The 18,541-nt window shown below is 34.3% G+C and overlaps 1 protein-coding gene across 4 annotated transcripts; it reads right to left on the bottom strand.

Annotated features, from left to right (window-relative positions):
• Positions 1 to 4,542: 4,542 nt before the first annotated feature.
• Positions 4,543 to 16,647, bottom strand: LOC117314547 (monocarboxylate transporter 9-like). 4 transcript variants are annotated; one of them, XM_033868612.1, is made up of 7 exons: positions 15,649 to 16,647; positions 12,337 to 12,625; positions 11,644 to 11,787; positions 10,012 to 10,434; positions 9,257 to 9,526; positions 6,757 to 6,882; positions 4,543 to 4,919 (listed from the first exon to the last, which is right to left on the bottom strand). In XM_033868612.1, the coding sequence occupies exons 2-7, from the start codon at positions 12,560 to 12,562 to the stop codon at positions 4,702 to 4,704; spliced, it is 1,407 nt and encodes a 468-aa protein (XP_033724503.1). In that variant the 5' UTR covers positions 12,563 to 12,625; positions 15,649 to 16,647; the 3' UTR covers positions 4,543 to 4,701. The 4 variants fall into 4 exon arrangements, with proteins under 4 accessions (XP_033724503.1, XP_033724505.1, XP_033724506.1 ...); XM_033868614.1 differs by lacking the exon at positions 15,649 to 16,647 and adding an exon at positions 13,541 to 14,453; XM_033868615.1 differs by lacking the exon at positions 15,649 to 16,647 and having other exon boundaries at positions 9,257 to 9,436; positions 12,337 to 14,453.
• Positions 16,648 to 18,541: the final 1,894 nt, after the last annotated feature.

An 18,541-nucleotide genomic window follows, 5' to 3' on the forward strand; every position in this document is an offset into this window, starting at 1 on the left:
TAAAAAAATGTCATTTTTAAGGATAATGTGTGCAAGTTACATGAGTATTTAGAATACAAAATGTATATCAAATCATGTATTAATATTTAAAATGAAATACCTCTGTAATTTCTCTAGTTAGCAGCAGATAAGTATTGGTAATCACTCGCCTTTAAATATTTGTTCTATCTTAAGATTTAGAATTGTTTATGATTAACCTCATAAAAAGTGTTCCTCTAAAAAAAAGTAAGAAAAATATACTAAATGAATATAATACTTTTATTGAATTTATTGTCTTGTTATATGCTGTTGATACTGTTTTTTTTCATTTTTGTTTCTTCTTGTTTTTTTTTAAATTGGAAACTTCAAATTAGAAGGACTCGCATAACTGAATATTTTACTATATGTTATTACTAGTGACTCCATCCGCTCAATCACTCATTGAAGTTCAAATGATGTTAAAATATGAAATTAAAATTTGAAGTTTTTACCACCTGATAGGATGTTATGGTATAGGTTGATAGCAAATAAGAACACACAGGTACCCGAATGACAGTAACCCTGACATTTACAGTGGACGCAATTAACGCCTTTTCCCACCTGTGGTCCTAAGTCATTCTATTTTCAGTAGAAGTTTATATTTTGTTTTCAAGTCTTAAGACACTACTCTTTTCTTGTATATAGGAAGTTTAGTACCTACAGTATTCCAGATGTTAATTAACCAAGAAACTAGCTACAAACCTAAGAAACATATTTTTGTTAGGGCTTTGATTTAGGTGAAACACCAGCTGAATGGCTGATTAACTTGTGCGAGTCCTAAAGGACTACCAGAAGCATTTTTTTTCCTCCAAGAGTATTTTTAGATATGCAAATTGAAAATCATTGTTGATGAAAATAAAATTAATATATGATATTCTTTTACTGAAAAGGTAAAATATAAGTCATGTAAACAATGCAAAATTCCATATTGTGAACAGTTTGACATTTCTACGATGTATATATATTATATACTTTGTTTATAATAATAGCAGTACTTATTGTTTATAACAATAGCAGTACTGGAATGTGAGTATATGTTTTATTTTTATGTCATAATCCAGTTTTCCTGTATGATTCTGTCCGTACTGCAAAGCTAAATCATGTTGATTTAAATGTATCTTAATTTATGCATTTTCATTTGTGTGAATGATAATTAAAACCTGAAATTTCTCATCTTATCTATATAGCTGTATATGACTGATACAGTTGTACTTATAGCAGTAGTATAATTTATGGAAAAACTCATTGTTATAACATTAAGCTCGGTATAATTTTCCTTTGCAACAACACTACTGTAAAACATGAACTGATCTTAAAATGATTCTCTTTTATGTTTGATTCTTATATCTATTTGTCATAATATTGATAAAGTGATCATATCAAGTCATAAATCTTAAAACCCTTCTTTGTTGTTTTTTAGCATGCCTGTCCAAAGGGCAGATAGACTTATGCATCACCTGGTGCAGCACCCGTCATGAATCCTTGTAGCAACAACCTTTTTGCCTTCCACAGGAACTGGTTACCAGGGAGGACTATATGTCTGTTTATCTTTTGGTCCACACTTTATCTTGTCCAGGCTTTATTCTGCACTAGCTGGTACTGGAACTTCATACTTAGTGGCATGGTTTCACTTAGGTGAGGCATTGTGTCCTGCATTAAAATTAGGTCACTCTGACCTACATTTTGATCTTTGACCTACATCAAAAATTGTCTGTACTTCATTTCCTACAGTTTTGATTCTGGAACTTCATAGTTGGGGTATGGTTTGACCTAGATGAAGCAGTGGGTCAAGTATCAAAAGTAGGTCACTCTGACCTCCATTTTGACTTCTGACCTACATAACAATTGTTGAGGCTCCATTTCCTGCATTACTTGTCACCGGAACTTTATACTTGGGTATGATTTGACCTAGGTTAGGCAATATGCCTTTTACAAAAACTTAGTCACTGACTGACATTTTGACTACATAAAAGAAAAAAATTGTTCTGGCCTAATCATATGCATTACATGTCTTCTCTCTTACTCTAACTTGTGACAAGGGTCTGAGGTATAATATACTTGGCTGTGGGATACTTCACTTGTCTGTGGTATACTATACTTGACTGTGGGATACTTCACTTGTCTGTGGGATAGTATATTTGTCTGTGGGATACTACACTTGACTGTGGGATATATATCTGACTGCAGGATATTATACTTGACTATGGGATTCTATACATGTCTGTGGTATACTATACTTGACTGTGGGATACTACACTTGTCTGTGGGATAGTATATTTGTCTGTGGCATACTACACTTGACTGTGGGATACTACACTTGATTATGGGATATATATTTGACAATGGGGTTCTTTACCTGTCTGTGGGATACTATACTTGTCTGTGGGATACTATACTTGACTGTGGGATAGTATACTTGACGGTGAGATACTATACTGGACGGTGGGATACTATACTCAACTGGGATACCATAATTGACTGTGGGATGCTATACTTGTCTGTGGGATACTATATTTGACTATGGGATACTACACTTGACTGTGGGATACTACACTTGTCTGTGGGATACTATACTTGACTGTGGGATACTATACTTGACTGTGGAATACTATACTTGACTGTGGGATTCTATACTTGTCTGTGGGATACTATACTTGACTATGGGATACTATACTTGACTGTGGAATACTATACTTGACTGTGGGATTCTATACTTGTCTGTGGGATACTATACTTGACTGAGATTCTATGCTTGACTGTGGGATACTACACTTGACTGTGGGATACTACACTTGACTATGGGATACTATACCTATCTGTGGGATACTATACTTGTCTGTGGGATACTATACTTGACTATGGGATACTATACTTGACTGTGGAATACTATACTTGACTGTGGGATTCTATACTTGACTGTGGGATACTACACTTGACTGTGGAATACTATACTTGTCTGTGGGATACTATATTTGTCTGTGGCATACTACACTTGACTGTGGGATACTACACTTGATAATGGGATATATATTTGACAATGGGGTTCTTTACCTGTCTGTGGGATACTATACTTGTCTGTGGGATACTATACTTGACTGTGGGATACTATACTTGTCTGTGGGATACTATACTTGACTGTGGGATACTATACTTGACTGTGGAATGCTATACTTGACTTTGGGATACTATACTTGACTGTGGGATACTATACTTGTCTGTGGGATACTATACTTGACTGTGGGATACTATACTTGACTGGGATTCTATACTTGACTGGGATACTATACTTGACTGTGGAATGCTATACTTGTCTGTGGGATACTATACTTGACTGTGGGATACTACACTTGTCTGTGGGATACTATACTTGACTGTGGAATGCTATACTTGACTGTGGGATACTATACTTGACTGTGGGATACTATACTTGACTGTGGGATACTATACTTGACTGTGGGATACTATACTTGACTGGGATTCTATACTTGACTGTGGGATACTATACTTGACTGTGGAATGCTATACTTGTCTGTGGGATACTATACTTGACTGTGGGATACTACACTTGACTGTGGGATACTATACTTGACTGTGGGATACTATACTTGTCTGTGGGATACTATACTTGACTGTGGGATACTATACTTGACTGGGATTCTATACTTGACTGTGGGATACTATACTTGTCTGTGGGATACTACACTTGACTGTGGGATACTACACTTGTCTGTGGGATACTACACTTGTCTGTGGGATACTACACTTGTCTGTGGGATACTACACTTGACTGTGGGATACTATACTTGTCTGTGGGATACTATACTTGTCTGTGGGATAGTATACTTGACTGTGGGATACTATACTTGACTGTGGGATAGTATACTTGACGGTGAGATACTATACTGGACGGTGGGATACTATACTTGACTGGGATTCTATACTTGACTGTGGGATACTATACTTGACTGTGGGATACTATACTTGACTGTGGGATACTAAACTTGACTGTGGGATACTATACTTGACTGGGATTCTATACTTGACTGGGATTCTATACTTGACTGTGGGATACTATACTTGACTGTGGGATACTATACTTGTCTGTGGTATACTATACTTGACTGCGGGATACTATACTTGACTGTGGGATACTATACTTGTCTGTGGGATACTATACTTGTCTGTGGGATTCTATACTTGACTGGGATACTACACTTGACTGTGGAATACTATACTTGACTGTGGGATACTATACTTGTCTGTGGGATACTATACTTGTCTGTGGTATACTATACTTGACTGTTGGATACTACACTTGATAATGGGATATATATTTGACAATGGTTCTTTACCTGTCTGTGGGATACTATACTGGACGGTGGAATGCTATACTTGCCTTTGGGATACTATACTTTACTAAGATACTATACTTTACTATACTATACTATACATTGATATGCTAAGAGAGAACAAAATGAAATACTATTAAAACAAAACATGAAAAAATAACTGAAGACAACGAGAGGGAGACTGGGGTTAAACATTTTTGATTGATATTAATAAGACATTTTTCAATATTTGATGAATACAACTTTGCAACATCTGTACAAAACAAGACAGAATCCATCTCGAGTACGTTGACATAGTGCGGTGTCCTCATATTGGCTGGCCGATTTGACAGGCCTAGTATTTTTCACCAAGGTAGCCGTTTGTTTTGATGTATGCTAATTTGATGTTAGTCTCTTGTTTTGGCTCATTATAGTCGCTGATGTCAACGTGCCTTTTATTTTCCCATTTTGCGATTCGTTGGAGGGACAGTCCAATAACACCGGATAGTGCCATGGAGATACCGGCTGCATAGAAAACTATATCGTAATCTCCTCTCCAATCGGACAAGGCGCCTACATAGAAACAAAGGTCCATTTTATGGAGACATCATCATGATCAGTTTGGTATCAATATCGTGTAAACATAGTGGGATGTACAGTGTGAGATGTAAAGTGTGCTATGTTAAGTGTAAGATGTAAAGTGTAAGATGTTAGATATAAAGTGTGAAATGTGAGATGTAAAGTGTGAAATGTAAAGTGTGCGATGTTAAGTGTGAGATGTTAAGTGTGAGGTGTTAAGTGTAAGATGTAAAGTGTAAGATGTAAGATATAAAGTGTGATATGTAAAATGTGAGATGTAAAGTGTGAAATGTAAAGTGTGCGATGTTAAGTGTGCGATGTTAAGTGTATGATATAAAGTGTAAGATGTAAGATATAAAGTGTGATATGTAAAATGTGAGATGTAAAGTGTGAAATGTAAAGTGTGCGATGTTAAGTGTGCGATGTTAAGTGTATGATATAAAGTGTAAGATGTAAGATATAAAGTGTGATATGTAAAATGTGCGATGTTAAGTGTGAGATGTAAAGTGTGAGATGGTAAGTGTGAGATGTTAAGTGTGAGGTGTTAAGTGTAAGATGTAAAGTGTAAGATGGTAAGTGTGAGATGTTATGTGCGAGATGTAAAGTGTGAGATGTTAAGTGTGAGATGTAAATTGAACATGTAAAGTGTGATATGTAAAATGTAAGATGGAAAGTGTGAGATGAAAGTTGAACAGTCATCTGTCGCATTGGCCAGACGCATTTTCACAATGATATTAGCACTATTTGGTAACTCAATATGCTTGTTAAGGAGAAAAAAGTGATGAATTTTGTGGCTTATTGACAGTTGCATTCAAAGGCTTCATATTAAGAAAATAATGCAGAACAAATTTACACACTGACATGATTTGTTAAATGAAGGCAATAGAGTTAAGTCACCGACACGTCACGAATTAAATTCGATAATGGTTATGATACCTACGAATTCACTGGATATCATTGGTTTTTAAATAAGCAAGAGTAAATCTATCATGAACTGATATTTTAGTTAGCAATATTAAGGACTAAATAGACTACTGTTTAAACAAATAGTAAATAATAATAAATGTCTATGAAAAGTTTTAACTTATAACATTTAAACAAATCATTTACAAAATAGATAAGTACATACCGCCACTCTGGGTAGATTTATAAGAGACGATAAAAAATGTTCATATACTTGTGTCAACATGTAATAGATGTTTGCACTGCTTACAATTAGTTAAGACATCGTCTCCTAAAATTATTATTAAATTTTCACAATCATTTAGATCCCTAGAATGTAAGCGATAATACCAAACCAAGCATTCTGTATAAAAGACACGCTTGCTATTTACCTTATATATTCGAAATATTCCTACATTATTCAAATAAGGTATTGCTACTGTTATCTTTCTTCTATTGAGATATCTCTTCATTTTGTATAATAAAGCTTTGATGCTCTTGACTTCATACAACAGATATACCAGTATCCTATAATTTGTTAGAATAAAGTATCTCTATTGATTTGACCTTAATTGTGCATAATGGAATATTGCTGTAGAGTTAAAGTATCTTTAAATTTTGTTTAACAAAGTAATGCTGTTTTGAGTTAATCAAATAAAGTTTCTTTCACACTTTCCAAATGGTATCGCTCAAATCATAATTCAATGTTTGTTAAAGTGAAAACACTGATATTTTGGGCTGCAATTATTGTAAAAAGTAAACTTGAATGTAACATTTCGTATATTACAATGCATTTTATGAAATATAGTTTACAAGTTCTTATCTTAAAATAACATTTTCGGAATAGCTAGTCAATTTTATAAGCTTGTCGATGACTAATAAAGTATACCTCCTATGGGAGAACCAGCGAAGGACGATATCCCCATGCTCAGAGACATCAGACCATATGACCTTGACAAGTTCTGTATACCCAGCAGCTCCACCATGATGATCGTCCTCAGGGTCATGAATACTCCTGTTAATTTAAAACAACTCAGATAAGAAAGGCCGTTGGAAGGGGCGTAACTCTTGTGACTTGTGGACCAATACTTTATAGACGGAGTCAGAAAAGTGAACATCATATGTACTTTGTCCAAGGATTACCTTGAATATATTTTTTATGTTGTAGAGGCATAAAAAAAATATAATGATAATAACGGAGTGTACTCTAAATTAACCACGACCCTTTGTTTGTTTGGTTTTTGTTTTGTTGTGTTAAACCTCAATTACATAGAGATATATTCAAGTTAACCCTTATAAAATAATCTATACTCTACAAAAATAATTTTTATTGATGGACTCTTTCCTATTACAAATCATTACGCTGTTCCATCCGCCAATCAAAAGCGACGTTATAAACGACGACGTCATTTGTTTACGTTATGGACTGATAACATAAATTTCTAGGCCAATGAAAATGTTTGTTGCAAAAAAAAATATTTACAAAAAATATTTATTATTGGAACAGAACATTTGTTTACTAGTCATACTCATAATTCAGACACATAATTCTTAAACCTTTATCTCGTATACACTGTACATTTTATTGTGTGCAATATTCTCTGTAAATATTGTCAAATCTGTTGATTTATTCTGTATTATTTCTGATATATATAGTAAAACTTCGTAATGTTATTGTAATGCTTTTTATCTATATTTTAGAATTTGCTATTTATGTTTTGGAATAAGTTATTTATGTTGCAAAAACTGGTATTTAAAATCAATGATGTTACAAAATGTTTTATTGATATTTAAGATTAAGCTATTTATGTTGAACAAATTGCAATCTATATTGTAGAATTTGCTATTTATTATGCAAAAAATTGTAAAACCTGTTAATAATTTTGTAGAACGTGTTACTTATATCTTAGATTTTGCTAAATCGTGTTGCAGAATTTGCTAATTAATGTTTTAGAATTCGCTAAATTATGCTAAAGAATTTGCTTAGTACTGTTGTAGAATTTATTTTTTATTTACGTCCCAGACAACTTTCACATGTTCTTCATCGTCCTGCTTCCCTCGAAAGTGTAGTCAGTGTTTTTGCTTTTGTTTTGTTTTGTTTTTATAATCAAATAAGATAGTAAGGGTAGTATTTTTGTTTTGCAACCAGGGGATAAAATATCGCCTTCATTAATGGAATGTGTAACGAGATACCTTATCTTCAGATGCAATCACATACTCTATCAAACAAATCGCCAACCATAGTTTGATATCGAACCTAGAAATATAGACTTTTTATTTTAGGTATTTCTTTATTTTTTTTTCAATTTGGGTAATAAGCTTTGTTAATTCAATTTTTAAATGTATTGGCATTGTTCACTCCCAAACACCAGAATCCATAAGTATTTTTTTAATTCACATTAAATTTAATGGAAGAGTCTTTTATCTTTCATGAAAACCACGCATAACTTTGTATTGTATACGTATGTAATATAAGATCACTTTTCTATTTAGAGCATAGCTGTAGAGAAGAAGAAAAGCTGCGGACCTCTACCAACATAAATGATGTTTTGGATTGTATTGATACAATCGTTTACTTTTATGATATAACCCATGAAGCAAATTATATTGAAACTTACAAGCTCTGGTATACATTACTGGTTTTCAATACAGAATTTCTTATATAAATAAAAATATTTTGAACATAAACCACTCATTTTGCAATATAAATAACAAATCTAAAATATAAATAACTAGATTATCAAATACAGCACGTCGACTCTACATAGTATGTCCATGGCTACACTGGATCATTTGTGATAATACAGGGTGTTCCGAAAAACTTGTCCCAACTTTTCGCCATCATAAAAACAATAAAATATTTAGTATGGAAAGATGAAATATGTTAGATTATAGAGTAGTAACATTTCATTAGTGTGTTATTTTCAATATTTAAGAAATTCCAAGCAGCATTGCTAAGTTAATGCAAAATTTAAAAATATCATGTGACGTCAATTTTACCAATAATGCAACATGTAACGTCATTTTATGCTACATGTATTCTTTTGTCTCAAACGGTTTAACATAAGTTTTAACATATTTTTTTCTTAAAAACTGATTCACTAGTGTCGACGATTTTCCATTTGCATAATTAAGTTTTACCACATCAATGTTTACGTTATTTTTGTTATCCATCTTGAAAAAAACACCCAGCTTACATCAAAAGCAATTATGACGTCATCAGTTTTTGTGCCGAGGTGGAAATAAATTATGAATATATATTCTCTCAAATGCAATTGACAGTTTGTAATTATATTGTCTAGGGGAAAAAAGATAAGATATATAGGGGTCCTTTTTTTGGAATACTCTGTATCATAGATATATTAGGATTTAAAAGGTCGTGCACTTACCTATGGTCGCTCCGGTAACTATGGCATAGACAGCCAAGACTTCAAACTGCCCATAGAATGGCACAAATATCGTAGCCACGCCCCCAGTAATGAGAACGACATTGTTAATCAGGATGCTGTTCGCCCAGGGTTTGTCGGATATGTATCCAACAAGGATTCGCGTCATAGTGTCCGATATACCTATAATTGATATCAGAAGTGAGCTTTCAAATGTTGACAGGTGTAGATCATTAGCCAGCGCCGGTAAAAAGTTGTATGGAACGAATGATCCTGAAATAAGAGTTTCATATTAGGGAAAGCATCGGTATGAATATATGTTATGTACAGATACTTCAGGATGGTTAGAATTCTCAAGGCTTTACTAAAAAGTTAAAAGCATAATAGTCATTATGAGAAATAAAATTTTATAAATATTTTTTATCTTTTTCATATCTAATTCTTCTATATATGTTATGTTCTTGTAATATTTTTCAGAGAGTTTTTATGAATACTTAAACTACCAATTAATATATATGGCTGAGTGACCCAGGTAATAGTTCTTAATAATGCTCATGATGTATGATATATTATGACTTTATCTATAAACATAAGTAACATTGTATTTCCTTGGCATATTATTACCGAGATGAAATATATCCTTACTGAAAGTTCCTTTTCTCGTTTGATTAGGAAGTTGTTGGGGGAAAAGACGTTCATAGATAAAACAAAGTGATAAAAATGAAAATAAAAGACTTTTGTATGCAGACATATCTTACCTAACATGAAAAGAAAACTAGATAACGCACTCACGACGACAACGGGTCGCGATAATAGTGACGTGTCAAATACATCGGTCAAAATAGCGCATACATGTGTACAGCATTTGTTCCACGTGATCCTGGTCACCTGTTCACCGTCATTACAGGTATTAGATTCATTTTGTTCAGACTTTTGACACGATCGGCCCAACGGCCGGAATAAAGAGGCAGCGACAGTTCCATTGAGCGTGATGGCTGACATGATCAACAAGGCACCACGCCATCCATATTTCGTCAGCAATACCTCGTATATAGGAGCGAAGGCAAAACACCCTATCCCTGATCCACACATCGCGATCCCAGTAGCTAGGGCCCGGCGTTTGTCGAAGTAGATACCCACGATCACTATGGAGGGTATGTACATCAGCCCAAATCCAAATCCTTCAACAGCCAATAAAAGACAAAATTTAAGGCAATGATTTGTTAAGTAAAGTTAACTAGCAACTGGACCATTTTGAAACATGTTTATCTTTGATGCAAGAAACGGTTGAAATATGGCTTTGCGAGTCAAGCCAGAGTGCAGAGGAGTGAGCCTTGGCAAACATTAAAAGAGTAGTTTGGAATTGGCAGTGTCAAAAGGCTGGTTTGCAGGTTGGAAAAGTCAGCATACAAATTTGTTGGTGTAGATAGAGGATAGTGGTGCATGTTGCTTCTGTCTTCTGATACTATGTGATTATTGAATGCCTTTCCTGAGATTGATTCCTGCAAATCCACAAAGGAAGAGTACGGTTAGCATATTCTGGAACATTTTCTTCAGGTTGGTAAAGTAAATATGATAGAAGCTATATGAAACAACCAATATGATATTTAAGAATGTGACGTTTCGATGACTACACTGTCACCTTCATCAGACTTATGACCAATGCCCAATTTCCAGTATTAAACAGTGACGAGGGTTCCACAGACTCTCGCATATCTATGACCAAGTGTTAAACAAAGCGTAGCCGATTCGACTACAGTACGTCATACTATCTCGTCCACTTCTTTGATTCTATTTTATGTTTACCATCTCGTCATACTATTTTCGAAATTGGTATCAATAGGATCATTATAGAGACAAAACATCCTAAACAGTCAATCGAGTCTGATGAAGGTGACAGTGTAGTCATCGAAACGTCACACTCTTAAATATCCTATTGGTTGTGGTGTGTTGTAAGGTTAACATGAATGTGATGTCTTGAAGAATTTATATTTAAATATTTTCAGTTGGTATTTTACCCTTCAAAAAACTGTAGTTCTCCATGGTTTTCTTGATAATGCATAATATATATTAGAAATAATACATGAGGTTCTTGATGAGAATAGGTGTGTGAATGTTCTTTCATGATCTTTTTTGACAACTGTTGATACCAAAGTATCTGTTGGTAAAATGTTACGCTGTAATTTAGTCAATAGCTATACTTATGATTGTTCCTGGTACAGGATTATCAATTGCTTGTACTCTTTTTCATTCTAATGGAAATTAATTAGTCAAAACAAATTTTCTATGTTAATATATGGGAGGACAAAGTGAAATCAGGCTAGATATGTTTTTTTTCTTCTGTTTTTCCCTCTTTGCCTTACAAGAGTGTCTATTCACAGTATACTTACCCCCGACGATGCCATACAGCAGGATCATTATGTCGAGATTAGGAGAAAAGGTGGAGAGAAAAATCCCGACACCGAATATTATCGATCCAGAAATGGTAACTCTTCGGGTACCAAACTTGTTCACTAGGGCTGCTGCCAAAGGACCTACATAGTATTAACAAGCAGTATATTGACCGTGAGACAGTGCATGTCAACATATGTTTTGATTAAGAGCAAATTTACAGTCGTTAGATAGATGTACTAATATTTCAACGCTTTTTTTTAGTTTCTTTCTGTGATAAACAAATGTAATGTTTCAAGTGACATATGAACAATATATTACATACCTGTGTATACTAAATATTTGTATATAATACTTACCTGTGTATATCAAATATTTATATATAATATATACATGTATTAACTAAACATTTATATATAATACGTACCTATGTATATACGAAATATTGATACATAATGTATTCTTGTGTATAATAAATATTTATATATAACACATACGTATTTTTACTAAATATCTATATATAATTCATATCTGTGTTTACTAAATATTTATCTATAATACTAACCTGTGTATACTGAATACATATATATACTACATATGTACATCACTGTGTATACTACATACATATGTATACTAAATATCTACATGTAGTATATACCTCTGCGTATTAAGCATCTACATATGCTACACACCTGTGCCAAACATGGTTCCAATCGATACAGAGTGGAGCATTTGAGTTTTTCCTTTGCTTTCTCCATAGAAGGACAGATATTCCGAGAAGAATACTCCAAAAGTTAGATTGACCCCGTCAGCAACAAAACTTATCATAAAGACTGAACACATCACCACCCACCCCCATCCCCCGTCTGGAGGTTGAGCTGACTTTAGTGGATCCAACCTGTCTGTAGATCCCTTCATACTTGCATCATTTTCATACGTCTTTTAGATTAAGCGTTTCTGGTTTACACAGAGGCAGTATACCTGCAAAATCAAGTTTTCAAGTAAAATTGAATGATTAGCATAATGATAGTTAAAAAATATCAAATCTAATAATCCATTAATTATTTTGTCAAATATACAAGTGATTTATGAACAGTGTAATATCAGATTGAGTCAAAGGGCGTGGGTTTGGATTAGTAAATATGTTTAAACATAATATACTAAATCATGTTTCCCTTAACTAAATTTTTAACAAGATTTACTTTTTAAAGATAACAGCTTAGTTCTAAAGAATGAATATTCATGAAGAATTAATTATGCATGTAGGGAGGAAGGTAGGTAAGACGGTAGGTAGTCGCTCTCTACGATCAACATGTAGTTGGATACTCTTGGGCTCTCCAATGTCCACTTACAGAAGACAAAGGAGAAATCACCCCGGTCATGCAGGGACCTTCATAATCTGTCCCCTCTTGGGACATGCAGTGAGATACAGCATATATATTATTGCCCCGCTTCTGCACGGGTAAATAGGCAATGGGCATATATATGCGACTTGTTTGATAACATATAATCTCTCTATTTGCCCATTTGCTACGGACGATTAGGGAGAAATACATCAGACCCTTTAACAGTCCTCATTCAACAAGACTACTGGATACACATAAATCGTGGAAGAAAAGCTTTGAAATATATCCGGAAATATTTGTGTTTGTTTCTTAATAACTCTGCGTGTTGACATTCACTTCCATCGGCTATCCATCTTTCTCGCGGCTGCTTAAATTAACTTCGTCAACACTACCACCCCCGAACCTTCAGCGTTTTATTCAGAATTATTTATTGGAAGAGCGCTTCATACCAGCTGTAGGGGAAATAAACATGACAATATTATGATTAAATATGTGCTTGAATGTTAAAAATGTTTGAACTTTGAACACACTACAAAAAACATGTACTCACCAAAGCTGTCTTTCGCGCTTCAAATCATTGTATCAGTACAGTTAGCGCTTGGCAGCTCATCCATGATACTGCTTAGTTCGAAAATGAATATTTGTGTGTACACGATTGGGGAGTGATCAACAGATGCACAATGATCGACTGCAAATACTTATACTTTTAAGAACAATCGCGTCACTTGTAGTTAGGTAAAGCATAAAATTCACAATATCTGTTAGCGACTTCTTTTAGTATTCCTTGCCTTACCTATATTATTATTTGTATAGCACTTCTGTAATCTTCCTTGTCATCCATGACTTATACATAATTCATGATATACGTCGATACATCTGAAGACACTAGCGCGGTTATTGTGATTTTGTGTCACGCTGAATTGAATTAAAAACTTAAGTTATATTTATTTAATACGCGTCGCGATTGGTACAACACAGTACTAAGAACAAATATGAGGGAAACCTTCTAACCTTGTACTAGAAATTCTGCTGAGTCAGAAGAAGATCACAAGACAGTGACCTCCTCACCCCCAACCCTGGTCAGGTACGGTTACGGTTACGAAAAACATATTACCAAAATACATGAATCGTAAGATCGTAAGATACATATGTAATAACACTACTGAGACGTCATAAATCAGTGTCGCGATAAAATTATAGATTAACCAAACCAAATAGAAAGTTTCAGATCACAATTCTCACACAATTCCCTTCGGAGTATTGATATGAATAACAATGTCCGTGACGTCGTCATTAAATGATGTCTATCTTTGACGTCACAAAAAATTGTGGCACCAGATTAAACATAGTTCATTGCAATAATCACAAACTCATCAATTTGAGATCAGCATTTTAATCAATATATATTTCACAATGAAAATACTCTCTTTTTTACAACATAGCTTCATTAATTGTAAAAAAAATATATACATATAAAAATAAATCAAGTTACATTGATCAATCTTTTTTTTTTTAATCCGGCAGCATAGGTTTTCGTGACGAAAAAAAAAAAAAAAAACAGTGAAAAAAAAAAAAAAAAAAAACCAACAACACTTCCGTGTTCCCGTCTCCGGTTAATTTAATTCCTTAACTTGTTACGATCATCACGAGTTCCATGACATTTGTCACTGCTTTCGGGTAAACAGAATAGGTTAACGGACATATGGACTTTAATGAAAACAGAAAGTCCAGTCAAAAGTATTCGAAGCTTGTTGATATACCTAATCGTTGTCACTACCCTTGTTCTCATTTTGAGAACGTGGATTAACCCGGATTTGACCTTGATTTACCAGGCGGAAGTCGTCGATGAAACAGAAGACGCTTACTTTTCCTGAACGCCTGGTATTGTTTTCATTGTTCTTTTTCAATGTGTCAAGAATAAGTATTTGATACAAGGATAACACAGTGGACGATCAAAGTGAAGACCAAACTGTTTTACTAAGCAAGGAGTTAGGATAGGAAATTGAAAATTTCAATAAACTTGGCTTGCATTAAAATAATTTGTTATTTGAAACATTGATACATACAGGAAGTAAATTTACAAGTCCACATTAGTGTAAACAAGCTATAGATTGCATGTCACACCTATAGGTAAAATGTGCATGTATCTTTTGTTACCATCCAAAGCTCCCCTATTGAATCCTTACTGATGTTATCAGTCAGTCACTGTAATATACACCGATGTATTTACGTTCTGTATTGTATGTGCCTATATGTCCTTAGCAAACTATATTGTAGTTTACGAGACTGTAGACTACAACTTACAGTGGTTCGGTCAGTGTAGGAATACAACTCTAGGTTTTATAAGTAAAATAAAATAAATGGCTACCAGCTAATTTCGGTATCTGTTACTATTTAGTCATATAAGCCACAACGAAAAAATAAAGCAACGTCACACATCATGACGCATTAGATTTATAATGAGAAGCGCCTTCTTCATTCCAACTTGGTGAATCTGTCACCATCGTCACACGGGCTCGGCTCCAAGTTTGAGATATGCGCAACACGACGATTTTAAACATTTATACAAACTGTGGAAATTGCAGTTATTAACATGGGTTTTTTTGGGATGCGTGTACATACAGGATTTTTAGTGTTATGGCTATTTCAACGGCTTACCTTACTCCTAAAATCCGAAACCGAGCATCTGTGAAACGATCGTGTCTATAACCGTGTAATACCCGTTCCACGTCGCATCACTTCCAAATGGTAACAATATATCAATGCGCTAAAAAAGGGGGAAAATAAAGCATTAATTATAAACTATCAGAGATTATACAGTTGTTAACATTTTTGCAAAATGTGCACATATATGTAAAATAGATGATAAAGCTGAATTTATGTAAAATCAATTTATGAGTGCATCGTTTACGATGACATGTGGAACTATATAACTCCTTGTAGAAAATTCGGCTGTTCTTGGAATTGAGCTTAATGACGTTATTAATATGATAATCGGGGAGTTCAGACGTGTTTTTGTCTCAGTCAGAGAAAACTATAAATGAATGAAAAGATAAAAATTGAACTGTTTCCAGATGCTAGTATATGGTCGATATGAATGGTGTGACACATCAATATAAATAATGACATTCCATTTACCGGTCACCTTATTTTATTCATAGAGACTGTATAATATCATGAATACATTTGAATGCTTAAGTATATTTATGATATATATTTTAATTTCACCAACACTCAATGATACGAGGATGCAGTCGGCCATTATAGAGAGTCTGAATTAACATATCTGTGAGATACTCGAAAGTTAAAACGAGAATATCATTAGAATGATAGATCTGATCGAAAATAGAAAATTCATACCTAAGAGCGTGGAAACAAAGGATAGTTATTGTACAAACAACTATTATAGTACAAACAATCATTATAATGCAAACAATCATTATAGTGCAAACAATCATTATAATACAAACAATTATCATTGTTGAAAAAGTAATTATAGAACAAAGGATTATCATAGTGCAAAGGGTCATGACAGTACAAACAATTATTAGAGTTCAAAAGATTATAGAACAAATGATTTGTTTATTGGAACAAAGGGTTAACATTGTACAATGGATTATTATAGTACACATGATTATTAAAGTACGCATGATTACCATAATACAAAAGATTATTATAATTCAAAAGATTATTATAGTTCAAAGGATTATTATAATACAAATGATTATTATAGTACAAAAGATTATTATAATTCAAAGGATTATCATAATACAAATGATTACTACAGTACAAAGGATTGTAAAATTTTGCAATGGTGAATATATTTAAGAATGAATTAAGCTGAAGATAAACTAAATTACGAAATACATTAAGCTATATAGGTAAAACACGTAACCCTCATCCACACAAACCCTGTCACTATGTTAACATGTTTTTTATCGTTTTCATTTTTCCACCTTCCATTCCACAAATTTGTTCCCTGGCCACACTGAAGAGTCCTATAAGAATGAGTGATGCAGATCTACATGCATATCATAATCCGGTATGGACAGTATCAATTATTAAAATGATATTCAAACATACAATTCACTTGCTTTTTAAAAAATCGTTTGGACGACTCTTCATTATTGCACGGGGCCAAAAATGTGGAAAATATCACAGTGTACAAAATGTACAAAACCACAAGATACACTTGTATTAGCAACTTTCAATTCAAATTGAGCGCAAGATACAGTAGAGCAGACTCGTCAGTAGTGATAAGGGTTGATATCAAGAAGGCGACCGGAAATCCTCAAAATGTCTGTGGGCATTATGTCGTATGTCGCGTTGTCACGCCAGTCCAATTCTGAATGTCGTATGTTGAATGTTGCGACACCTTCACACAGCTTATTCAGAATAAATGTCAAAATCTGAATGTAGAGGCACCAAAGCCCCGTAATTAAATGTCTTTGTGGGTACACAACCCCATAGTTCAATGGATGTGTGGGTGCACATCCCCATAGTTCAATGGGTGTATGGGTACACAGCCCTATAGTTCAATGGATGTGTGGGTGGACATCCCCATAGTTCAATGGATGTGTGGGTGCACATCCCCATAGTTCAATGGATGTGTGGGTACACAACCCCATAGTTCAATGGATGTGTGGGTGCACATCCCCATAGTTCAATGGGTGTATGGGTGCACATCCCCATAGTTCAATGGATGTGTGGGTGCACATCCCCATAGTTCAATGGGTGTATGGGTACACAGCCCTATAGTTCAATGGATGTATGAGTACACAGCCACATAGTTCAATGGATGTTTGGGAACACAGCCAAATAATTCAATGGATGTATCGGTACACAGCCCCACAGTTCCATGCATGTGTGGGTTCCCGGCCAGATAGGTCAATACAATTAATAATTTTCAAAATTAAAATTCAAAGGGACGGCAAGTACATGTGTTTATTCTGAACAGTGACACTATTCAAACGAAAGAAAATGTGACTATCAGTATATGGCAAACCTCGGGGTGTAAAGCCGTTCAGAAGTGTGAAGGGTCACCTGATAGAAACCGGGCTGAGTCAATTCCCATACCCCAATTTGTTAGAGCATCATTCTCCACGAACATATCGAGCATAGAAAAAAGATGTGCACACCGTCAACCAAACAACAGAAGAAGGGAGATAACCCGTGTATGCAATATACCAAACACTTGCGGGACTAGTACGGCGACACCATGGAGCGCCACACAATTAGGGAAAATGTTTCCAGATAGAAAACATTAGAAGACAATCGGACACTACAGATCAGCATCCATTCCTAAACTTAAACCATTCCTAAACAAATCAGTGGCGTAGGAAGTCGTCAAAAAGTGGGGGGGCAAAATTTTTTTTAACCTTAAATTTTACGCACTAAACAAATCGTATGCCATCTCCGCAAAATTAGCCAATAATTATCATTTCAACATCCCATGATAATTTTGATAATTTATGTAGTACAAAATAAGTTTTTTACGCAAATCAGAATATATATATTAAATATAGCAAAACATGAATCACCAGGCCCGGCC

The sequence above is a fragment of the Pecten maximus genome, chromosome 16 (assembly GCF_902652985.1).
Source record: "Pecten maximus chromosome 16, xPecMax1.1, whole genome shotgun sequence".
Lineage (NCBI taxonomy): Eukaryota > Metazoa > Mollusca > Bivalvia > Pectinida > Pectinidae > Pecten > Pecten maximus.

Coding starts and splice junctions, on each gene's coding strand:
- LOC117314547 (XM_033868612.1), bottom strand. CDS start 12,562: ATGAAGGGATCTACAGACAGGTTGGATCCACTAAAGTCAGCTCAACCT. Junction 11,788..12,336: donor TGGAACCATGTTTGGCACAG/GTGTGTAGCATA, acceptor AATACTATGTAG/GTCCTTTGGCAGCAGCCCTA. Junction 9,527..10,011: donor TAGTTTTCTTTTCATGTTAG/GTAAGATATGTC, acceptor CTCTTATTTCAG/GATCATTCGTTCCATACAAC.